Source organism: Pollicipes pollicipes, unplaced genomic scaffold (genome assembly GCF_011947565.3).
Source record: "Pollicipes pollicipes isolate AB1234 unplaced genomic scaffold, Ppol_2.1 Scaffold_2555;HRSCAF=2994_pilon_pilon_pilon, whole genome shotgun sequence".
NCBI classification, from domain to species: domain Eukaryota; kingdom Metazoa; phylum Arthropoda; class Thecostraca; order Pollicipedomorpha; family Pollicipedidae; genus Pollicipes; species Pollicipes pollicipes.
The window spans coordinates 10,333,464-10,345,847 of NW_023596136.1; the positions used below are offsets into that span (position 1 = coordinate 10,333,464).

Sequence of the window (12,384 nt, forward strand, 5' to 3'; positions counted from 1 at the left end):
TATACCATTTAGAGGGAAAACTATCCGTCATAACTTGCATCACTAATCGAATCTGACTGCATGTCTTGAATGTTTGCAGACAAACATGGCTTGATCATGTTAAGATAAATTGTTGGCCCATTTCTACATGCAATGAACATTCGCGGGGTACCTAATATGTTTACAGACCCTAGATCAAATTTGGCAAAACTTCTGATTTCTATCTGCTTAGGAAGAGTCTACTGTACCGTTCTAAAATAAAGAGCAGTGACGATTTATTTCATGCATTTGTTAAACACATTTTGGGCGGAATTAATCTGATGGTGGCTTCTGGCCCCTGTTCCAGTCCCTCAACCCAAAGGAGAGAGACCGAGGAGAGAGAGACGAGAGAGAGAGTGGGAGAGAGGAGAGAGGAGAGAGAGAGATTGAGAGAAGATGTGAGAGGATGAGAGAGAGAGAGAGAGCGGGAGAGAGGAGGAGAGAGAGACGAGAGTGAGTGAGAAGAGAGAAGAGAGAGAGAGAGAGGAGAGAGAGGAGAGAGAGCGAGGAGAGAGGAGGAGAGAGAGAGAGGAGAGGACGAGGAGAGACCGAGATAGAGGAGAGAGAGGGGGAGAGGAGAGAGAGATGTATATATATATATATATATATATATATATATATATATATATAATACAGCTAACACTATCGCGCCATTACCGAAAACAGCACCTGGTGGCAGGTAGCAGCACCACAAGTGAGTGTTGCTGGCACTGTCGCGCGGCCGCGCTGTCCGCTACAGAGCCATTTCGGTGGCCGTGGCTGTCCTTACGGATGGTGATGGGATCAGAAGGCCATACATATACCGCCCCAAGTGCCATCCTGATGTTAGTTGGAGTGGCCATGTTTGCCCACGCCTTCCGTGTCAGCTGCCACTCTCCGTGAATGGTGATGGTCCGTCCAAGTACATTAACACGCGCCAGGGTGGCCGGTTGGATACTCTTCGCTCGTGCGGGGGTCAATTTAAGCCCCCTGAGATCTCAGGAACTAACCGGGCTAGAGACACCAAACTCACAGAATGTATTTGCCCATACGTGAACTCACTTGCGTCAAAGTTTGAATCTCTTAAGTCATGACCTACGGGTAAAATAAGACCAAACAAGGTCAAACTCCAAGTTTGTCTCCAGAATGTCCCCATAATCTAGATACCTGTTCTATGCAAAAGGTCACATGGTCATTCAACGTCAGCGACCTTTTATGACCTCTCGAAGGTCACGGTGACCAAAATAATATAGAACTGTTTTGAGTTTTGTATTTGAATACGCAATAAAGATCAACCTAGGCAGTATGTTGCTAAAAACGAAATGTTTACCTGGGTCATTTTACGTCAGTGACACATTCTGACCCATAAGAAATTAGTTAAAGATGTGTGATGCGGATCATGTTATCAATAAATTCAAAATTTTCACTAGAAACTGCCCCAAATAGGAAGCCCGAGAGTAATAAAACGGGCTGGTTTTGACGTTGGTCTGACCTTCATATCTGAACCAATGTCAATGGAATTTGGATATTCAATGTGCTGCCTAAGAAAGTATCTCAGAGATAGTTAGACTTTGTCTAACTTTAGACTAATTAGTACTTTGACTAGTCTGACTACTCTAACTTAGACTTTGTCTAGCTGTTAGACTTTGTCTTTGTCTCAGTTAGACTTTGTCTAACACTCCGCTGTTCCATCAAATTGGACGGTTCCCTTGAAAATAATTTCGCTGAATCCATGGCCTGAATTTCACCAGCCGTAGATCAGCAACCTTACAAGGTACATCCAATTTGTTATACTACACGATCCGTCATTCAATTGTCGACAGCTGTGCAAAATTTTGCGCGGCTACACCTGTAACGCTTCGTTTGCGTGACATTTACGGGTTACACGCCGCGTCGTTCGGAAACCATTCCAAAGAAACCCTCCAGATGCAATTTGACCTCTCCGAGCGCGTGTTTAGCTGCGAGATGTGTTCTTTGGCCTCAACACAGCCTTCAGTGAGCCATTCAACCATAACTCATTCATCCGTAACAACTCTAGCCAAATTGCTGGAACCAACAAAATAAATAGACAAAAACATGACAAAAGCAATAAACCCGTCTGTTCATGAACTAAAGCAATTATAATATCCTACCAACAAATACTGGTAGCGAATTGAAAATTGTTCCCCACTTGATGTGCCATCTCAGGAGAAAGATTTGTGTGCAGGGTAATGGTAGACCATCCTCAACTTTGAACGCTGTGCGCATTAGATCCCCAAATTTGCGAGACTGGGACCTCGGATTACCTATACATTTTTGAAGCAGAATGGGTATCGCCACAAGTCATTGGCCTTGTATCGCCAGAGGCATGCACAATTAGTATATACTGAGGGTACATGTGCATTCCCAACCAGCTTTATGACAATTGATATGTATATAACTAAATATTGACGTTTAAATATCACAGGTGGACGCGTAGAAGCAATATCGATATATTTGATGCTGTTTTACAATACGTAGGAGATTTTTGCATCTGTGGCGCGCTAAACTCGGTTTTCAATTATTGTTGTTATTTTAATTGTGCCTCCGCTGAGAGAATCCGGCATGCGTGCATGTGTACTGACCTCTTTATTAAGTTACTCAATTTTGTCCACCATCACATAACTTTTGACTTGTTACACCTATCTTCACCACGCGGAATACCGACACGGCAAGAGAGTAGGCGACAGCAATTATGAAATATAAATTATATTTTTTGGATGATGTGGGATAGGGGCATTTCCTCACATCGCTGGACTTGGTGACATTGAAATAAAAAAGAAGCATGTTGGACTGTCATAAACCATTTTGAAAGATAGGAAAATTGACGAATAAACAGTGCTGTTTATTGAACACCTCTCGCACCACATCTACTTCTGTACAATAATATCTGTTGTAAAATCGGCTTAAGGTTTCTGTGTCACAAAATCATAAGAATTGGATTGATTTTGCTCACTATGCACAACCGTAACATCTAAATGATTAATTTTCGAGCGTACATTTATCTGTCTGCATCTTAATACACATTTCTTTAGTCATGTGCACAGCACGGACGACTGCACCGCTTATGAAGTGTGGTCACACGACGGACTCAGCCTTAGCGATCCACGACATAAAAGCTGTGCTTCCGATACCCGCGTCCGGCACAGTATGCTCGAGAGATGCTAAATGCAACGTTTAGGAACAACAAGTTACATAAAGGTCAAGCCCTCAAAAACATATGAAGCCTGAACAACAATATATACATATATATATATATATATATATATATATATATATATATATATATATATAGCGATTGCAACGTTTTGGCAGAATCCTTTCTGTTATGCATGTTCGACTAAAAATGACTGCTGACTCAGCATTGACGAAATTTTTGATGCATCGTTCTGGTTTCCGGGCCTTTGACCTCACATTATCATTTAGATTAGAGATGGCTTACACAAAACCGCTCATGTATTCGTCGCTCTTTACATTCTTACGTTTCGAGGTCCTATCTCATCGTCGGAAAAAATGAATGGCGCAAGAAACGAGCTTTGAGTTTTAAACGATAAAAACTGTGCACTTCTATTGGAAAACATCTTTTGGTACGGCAAATACAAGTGAAATATGGCTAATTCAGGTTCTACAGGATCCTATTTTTAATTTGAAACATGTAACATACACTCATGATGGGGACAATACAAAGACACAGACAGCAACAAACATATGACAAGACGCTTTGACAGCAAACCAAGACAACCAACTGACCGCCAAACTGTATTATCAAAATCAAATGGCATCTGCCCACAAACAAGACGAAAAAGCTCTGCGGGAAATCATCTCTCGACATGTAGAAGGCAAGAACGCTCACAAAATCGACATTTTCATTCATCATCACAATAATAAAATATCTAACTTTCTTATGAGAAGCAGCCCAGACAAAGCCAGTAAACTAAAATGAGCCAATGTAGTGTATCAATCCAAATGCAGCATCGAAGGCAGCAAACTTCGTTCTATACACTACATTGGTGTGACGACACTATTACGACGCTTGACAATGCACTTTCATGACGGGGCACCTCTGGACCACATGCGACACGAACACAACAGGACATGGACACGGTAACAACTGACAGACAGCACTGACGTGTTACGGACGTGCAATGACAGAAGACGTCTTCAAATTTGGGAAAGTATATTTATTAGCTAACTCTTTCCAGCCCTAAACAGACAAGCAAATTCTTGCAAAACCTTTCAACTATCAGGCGGTGTGCGGCGAGCTCAACTGATGTCATTATGGCAATATTTTTGTGTTTTTTAGTGTTCCCATTATGAGTGCATTTTAACAGTATCAAAGTAAAAATAGGATTCTGGCTAACTTCCATTAGTCATGGTACATTTGTTTTTTCGTGCCAAAAGACGTTTTCCAATAGAAGTGCACAATTTTTATCCTTCAAAACTCAACTTTTATTTCTTGTGTCATTCAGTTTTCTCCGACGATGAGATAGGATCTTCAAACGTAGGAATGTAAAGAGTGACGAATATGTGAGTGATTTTGTGCGAACCATCTTTAGCCTAGGCGATAATGCCAAGTCAAAAGCCCGGAAACTAGAACGACGCATCAAAAAGTTCGTCGATGCCGAGTCAGCAGTCATTTTTAATCGAACATATATATATATATATATATATATATATATATAAATCATCCATAAACGTGCAAGATTTCCCATTGACGCAAGCATCGAAAGTATAGGTCTTCACCGGTTGAGTACACCCATGGGTACCCATACGAAAGAGCAATGGGTTGGGCTAGGAACAGATTTTGGGAGAATGATGGTTGCGTATGCGCACGTGGTTAAGACGTTTACCAGATGGTGGGTACATGGTTTTTGTAAAATGCTACACAATATTACTGTTTGCGCTTCTTTTAGTAATGTTTGTCTCTATTTATCTTTTTTCAAAATATCGGCGCTCTTAGGAAATGAAGGGTTCAAAGTTTCCGGAAACTACTGTTAAAACTGAAACTGAAAAGGCCTCTTACCCAAAACTTAGACATGGTCTGTGAATAAACGCTATGTGGCTGGAAGCAGCTGCTCTACCGATGCCAACGGCGCCACCTCTTTGCTCAGCGAGGCAAGCGGAAATCAAAACTCAGCGCTTTCTACTTCGATGCCCTGAGTGCGTAGAGCAGCGTTACACGGGGAATGTGTCCGCGGGATCCATGAGTCTGGAACAGCTTAAAAATGCTTAATAGCATGTACTGAACACCGCTGAGACACCGAGCCGAGCCGCATGTCGTTGGTAGCGACACTGCCAGCGCCAATGGCGTCGCCTTTTCGCAAAGCGAAGTAAGTGGGAAGTAAATGTGCACTCACCAACAAGGTAAGTTTAAATTATGGGACTGCCTAGGATGAGTGCCTAGATGACTGCCTGCCTGATGACCGGACTGCCTGGACTGGACTGCCTAGATGAGCCTAGCTGCATAGCCAAAGTGCGAACCCGGCATCTAAATATCTGAGATACACGCGACATCTGAGGTCGACAACCCAAATCCATACCTGAATGACGAGCATTCCAAAAACGGCATGCACACAAAGAGAGTGCATGGTGAAGCTGCCGAGTCTGTAACGCGCCGCGACTCGACACAGCCCTCCCGTCACGATCTCGACTGGTGTCACGTCGCCGAGCCGGCCATCAGCAGGGCAGGCAGCAGTGCCCAGATACCAGACTGGCGACCAGCTGCGCATTTCCCTGGTTTATCAGACAACACGTGGGAACCCGAACATTCGTCCGAGCTGCGGGAACTCCAACGGAGCGTCAAACTCTGCCGCACTCGGCTGTGCATGAACGGCGCCAACGCGTGGGGCACAGACACCTTGAACACTGAATCCGTACATCAGCGACGGCGAGAGGCGCATTAACGTGACAGCATCCGGGTACATGTGTGTGTACCGGGTACATCCGGGTACATGTGCTCCATTCCGTTATGAGTTGTAGGTACTCCACTGGTGTCTGTGCGCTTTATGGTCCACATTTATAACACAAATTAGAGATCGCCACGTAGAACTGATGGAAATGTAGAGGGCGATATTGTTTTATACCATGAAAGGGCTTTCGAGGGCTTTGAATATAGTTTTGTTTTTAGTTGTGCTTCTCTATTCGCGAATTCCTGTACACGGCGCTAAACACAGCAGAGGTTTCATTTTTCGGCACCCTCGTGGGACAGTTTTGACCTTGACCTGATGGCCCAACTTAAGAGGAATGTTCCTGTTTCAGGGGCAGCCTGTTAAAAGGCAGTCCATAGCCGTTAACCCAACCTCGCGGGTGCTGGTTAGCAGAGCGTTGATCCCGCGGCAGGGCAATCCCTTCCAAGTTCCTGGCATCGCCTGGTTAGGAGCCGGTCGGGGAAAAACCCACCGAAGTTGGCCTTGGACCATGGACGTCCATTGGCATTCGCATTAACCAATGACGCCATGGGGCGGTCGTTCAAACTCAGAATCACCGATCTTAACCGCAGTCTAGGCCTCAGCTCCAGATGCAAGTCATATTGAAAGCAGACCGGACGTGGGCCCAAGGATTCCGGGATTCTGGAAAGAAAGGTTGCTCACTGGCCACTGACTTTTTCTTGAAGCCATAATGTGATCACGCACGACGCAATTAAAGAATGCGATCGGGAAAGCAGTCAAGCGACAATGCATCCATTCATAGCACACTTTGAAACGGCAATGGCCTCGTCAACAAGACCATCCAAATCATCAGTGAAAGTGACATCCAAGCAATTTTATTCCTATCCGTGTTGAAATTTATTTCCACCCGGCCTAAAGCGGGCTCATTACTGCACCTACGGTTGCGCAGCCCAACGTACAACAAATTTTCCTTTCTCATCATGTCTCACCATGCTCAGGATCTCGGCTTGAAATGTGTTTGGCACTTCTTCGCAACCTCCAAGGAAAAGGCCCGTGCGACGAAGATGGAGGCATCAACAGATGCCTGACAGCTTGTGCAAGTTTGTAAGGCCCAGATCAGGATGAAATACTGGCGGCACAGGATATGTTTCGCTTCGGCTCTGACCACACGGCAAACTAGTGAACACACACACACACACACACACACACACACACACACACACACACACACACACACACACACACACACACACACACACACACACACACACACACACACCACACACACACACACACACACACACACACACACACACACACACACACACACACACACACACACACACACACACACACACACACACACACACACACACACACACACACACACATACACGTTCATATATATATATATATATATATATATATATATATATATATATATATATACGCTACGTGCACAGCTCATGAAATGTTTCACTTAGTATGCCCAGCTGTGCACAATACGGAGAGGAACACATTTGCGCGCTTTAGTCTTAACTATCGGCCATCCATATGCATGCACACCGTCTTCCGACGAAAAATCGTGTTTTGTTCTGTAACTTGTGTTGCCTAACTTTCCGTTTCATTTCCATTCGTTGGCATAGGGTCTCTTAGTTTATGTGACAACTGATGTAGCCCGCAAAACGAAACAACGCTTGGAAAACAGGTTGCGAAAGGCACAAGCGCTGAAGAAAACGCGCAGACAAATGTTTTAGCGTTGATGGAAACCACATTTGGTTCCCTGCAACTGGAATGCATCCTCGTTGCAGTCATATAGATGAGCATAACTGCTCGTGCTTTCAAAGTGATCCCGTGAGGAATGGATACAGCGCGAAACATTGAGTGTGACGATCCGGCTATGCAGCACTCAGTGTGCAAAATAGATAACCAAGGGTTTAAACTTGGTGTCTTCCTTTTAAGCTTGTTAACCTACTTCACATCATCCGACATGAACAGGTGATTTGCGACGGGAGTTATATGGTAGAAAACAACACCGTCGCAATATATTTTGACTCCTTGTATAGATTACTTGTGATGGATGATGGGTACATAAGCTCAATCGAAAGGTATTCCCTTATTTAGACATTGTGCCGAAACTCCAGCTAATTTCAAATTCACGGTCACGGTCATCGGTGCAGTGACCCGATCGCACCCGGTCACAGTCCCCGATGCAGTGAGCCGAGCACGCCCAGTCACCCGATACCAGACACTCGGCTCATGTCACGTCGTGGCGCGTGATCCGCCGAGGCTGAAATTTTATTTACGTCCAGTCTAGGAAAAATCTTATCGATTTATTCTTTAGATTGTACGCCAGTAACTTTGTCTTTAATTGCATATCGATTTAAGAAGTAGCGGGCACTACCTCAAATTTAGCACGGGCTCGGGCGGAAATCAAATTGACCCCCGAAGGTTTTCCCAAATGGTTTCCTCACGGCAAGGCGTAGCCGTGCAAAATTTTGCATAGCTTTAGATATTTGAATAACGGATTGTTTGGCGTTAAACACTTATATGTACCTTGTTAAGTTGCTGACCTATGGCAGGTCAAAGTCAGGCCATGGATTCTGCGAAATCAATCTCCAGCGAATCGCTCAAACTTTTGCAACAACGGAGTGTTAGACGCAGTTATACATGCTGACATACTTTCTTACGCAACACAACAATTGAATCAACAAATTCCATTGATCTTAGATCAGGTACGAAACGTCAGACCAAGGTCAAAACCAACCTGTTTTTTTTTTGCTCTAGGGCTTTCTGCATGTGGTAGCTTTTAGTGCTCACTTCGAATTTATTGGTAACAGGAACCACATTATGCATCTTCAATGGACTTCCTAATGGTCAAATAAGCTCACTGACCTAAAGTGACTCAGGTAAACGATTTTTTTTAGGAACATCCTGCCTAGCGTAATCTTTGTCGCTTATTCAAATGCAAAACTCAAAACAGTCTTCATTGATTTTGGTTTCCACGACCTTCGGAAGGGTCAAAAAGGTCACTGACGTTGAACGAGCGTGTGACCTTTTGCTTAGAACAGGTTGCTAGGTTCTAGGGGCACTTTGGAGACCAGACTGGGGTTTGACCTTATTTGACTCGAAGACTTTGACCTAGGAACCTCAGGCTTTATCCTAAATGAATTTAAGTACAGGCCAACACACTCTGTCAATTTGATGTCTAAGTTTAGTGCCTGAGATCTAATGGGGTTAAATTGTTTCCCACCCGAGCAAAGAGGATTGAACCGGCCACCCGGGCGGGTGTGAATATATAAAACTTCAATGACATGTTCTCTTATGCTTCAGAAAATACAGTTACTTAACGTTCCAAAATACAGGGTGCCCCGAAATTGATTCGCGGTTGGGGCTGCCATTATTTCCTCGTTCCCGAACGCTGAGTGAGTGGATTTTTACCTCGCTCGGCCCCCGGGGCGTCCTGCAGTGCCAGGCGATCACGTGACTATGGCGGCGGCCTGACCTCGACCGGTAGCGGGCGAGATAGATCATTCCTTTCAAAATAGCCGACGCGTCGAGCCCGCGTATCGCCAGTGGTGAAAGAGCACAAGCCTTCGATCCGCTACCGCGCGCTGTGGATGGTCAAGGGCGGCATGACCCAGGTTCAGGTCGCCACGGACTAGGGCGTCAACGTAGCGACGATTAGACGCTGGCTGGCCGCGACCGCTCAGGAGAGACGCTCGAAAACCGGACAGGCCGTGGGCGGAAGTCGGCCTTGAGCCGAGTGGCGAAGATCGTCATTGCAAAGTAAGTCTTCAAAAGGCGCTACTCGACGAGAACCGTGACGAGAAAACTGACGGCGAAGAAGCACCCAGTTTTCAAGTCGGCCGTCCACCGGTATCTGAAGACCAACCTGCAACTGAAACCGCTCAAGCTCAGACTGCAATCAAGGCTTACCTTGGACCAGAAACGTAGGCGACTGGAATTCACCAACGCCCGCAAGAACTGTTCAGATCAGGGCTGGGGACACGTCCTGCCGCCCTTCGAGCTCTTCCAAGCCTCTTACCGCCAGAACGACCGAATCTGGGCCAACGACAGCTCGGAAGTGCCGATCGCCAAGACAGCAAAGCAGCAAAAACAAAAAGCTAAAAAATCTTAAGTCTTGTCTGGGGCATGATTAGCTACATAGGCCTCTCTGAGCTACACCAAGTCCCGCGCGGGCAGACCATCACCGCCGACTACTGCGTCAGAGAGGTGCTGGAGAAGACCGCAGACTCGGTGGTGCGGCGAAGGAAGGAGAATGACCGGCCAACCAAGACCAAACCCCTGCCAGACATGTCGAGAGACGACACCACAGCTTATCACGCCGGGAAGACCAGGACTGGTGCCCCGCCGACTTCCTGGGTTTCTGGGAGAAGGGTACGTGGCCAGGCAACAGCCCCGGCGTGTCGCCGATCGAAAATCTCTGGGCGATCGTCAAGGAGGAGCTCAACAAGATGTCGCCGACCACTTTAGAGGAGACCCTGTTTCAAAATGTGCAAGCGGCGTGGCAGAAGGTCGAGACAGAGCCTCTGGACAATCTTATGCGCGGCATGCCGGAGCGCCTGCGGCAGTGTATACGTCTGCGTGGGGATCACATTGGCAAAAAATCATGACCCCCAATTATCTTCTTTGTTAGTGAGGACGATAAAACTGCGCCTCAATTTCGGAACACACTGTTCTCTTCGCACACATATTCCAAATACTGGTATCACCGGAGCAAGACGAAAAATAGAGTTGGTGACATTATCGTGCATTGATAACGTACTGCTGGCTCGCCTTTGGTAGGCGTTACGGCTCTTGGGCTTCAGAATCGTGCTTTGAATGTATATTAATTTCATAAACCCGTCATCGTCAAATTTGAAGCGAGTGGTGTGTTATCCTCCGCTGGCATTGTCGTGGAACGACTTGCCAGCTCACATGTTCAAAAGTGTTGCATCCTTGTTGACAAGATTCTACATTCTGAACGAACGGTGAACGGTCACCAGCAGAGGGCCCTTTGGTAACCCTTTGCCCCCCCCCCCCCCCTCTTCCGAGACGTTGAGTGCGCACCAGGGGGGACCAGATGCGAGCAAAAGGCAGACCAAGAGGGTTGCAAGACGGAAAACAACATGGAGTTAGACAGAGTACAACAGAGGCTCAAGAGGGAGGGCAAAAGGAAGAACAAGAGGGGGGGGGGGGCATGAGCAAGATCTCACTATGAACAGCTACAAAATCACTTAACACCCAGTAAAGCGTGCCGCAGACCCATCAAATCTTCTGCGTGTTGAAAAACCAGCATTGATGTGGAACATCATCTTAAAATGTGGAACATTCCATTTGGCATTATCTCAAAATGTGGAACATTGTCTTAAGATGTAAAAATGTTAAATATTCCATTTAAAGCAAATCAAATGAGTTGATTATCACGCATGACGAAATAACCTCACTTATAACCAATGGTACAGGGAAAGGAGTAAACGCACTGCCATTTGGGAAACACCGCACACCGCAACATCAGAAATATTTGATACCGCACATCACCAACTAACGGCCTTTTTCGACCGTGATGCAGATGAGGAAGAAAGGGCACCGGGCCGCTCTGATTTAATGGGATGTTGGAGCTCGAATACAGTGTTCTTTGCCATTGCATGTAATGATATTGAAAGTGGAACACTTTCGGCCCACGGAAGTGGACAGAACAGTGTTAAGTCATACAAACGACGATTTCTCTGAGGTTCGTAGGCATTTGCGCAGTTTGCGCGACAAGGACTGTACCTGGCGGATCGGTAATAGCGCCATCTACGCTTTTCTTCTGTTGGCAGGCCTTTAGGGTAACACCGTCCACTTTGGCGGGACTACCCAACCATGGCCGGTGCTACCCCAGGCAAGTCGTCCTGGACTTTCAACGATATTGGGCAGATGGAAAAATGAATGATGAATATTAAAAATAAGGTGTAAATTAAATATCCCAACTGCTAATTAGTTGTGTTGTAGCCAAAGACGGCGCCACGATCGCGATGCTGCTAGGACTGCAAAATATTGCCTGGAATTCTCTCCTGTACTCGCCGAGTACATTCCATATCACATGCTTGCAGCGTATGGATATAAGACATTTCTAAGAAAAATAAGAAAACTGACATCGAATTGTGGTATACGTACTACGATACGACTCTCAGTTCCCCAGGCACGGCTGCTATGTTCGCACGCTCTCGTCAGCGCCCATCACGGATCGTCGCCACCACCACTGTCGGGTTTTTGCATTAGCTTTAGAAGGTGAGCAGATAAGGTCCTGCAGCGTTGCATATATTTTCGGTTTTTTTGTTGCACACCTTGAGACATGTTGCAGCTAAGCTTTCGTACCTGTTGTAGCCTTGCGTGGAAGCGTTATTCCATGAGATATTCCGCACCCGGTGCCGTACTAGGGTGGCAATTGGAAGGATAATGTGATGAATTTTCTGTTATGGTTATATTGCAATGC

At 45.8% G+C, this 12,384-nt stretch overlaps 1 protein-coding gene across 1 annotated transcript in view; it reads left to right on the top strand.

Moving 5' to 3' along the window:
* The window catches only part of LOC119108618 (cuticle collagen 2-like), a 32,784-nt gene extending 23,216 nt beyond the window's left edge, over positions 1–9,568 (top strand). Inside the window, exon 3 of the mRNA XM_037232223.1 lies at positions 9,480–9,568. Within this exon, the coding sequence (XP_037088118.1) occupies positions 9,480–9,568 (89 nt within the window). The remainder of the gene's footprint in view (positions 1–9,479) is intronic.
* The last annotated feature ends 2,816 nt before the right edge of the window (positions 9,569–12,384 follow it).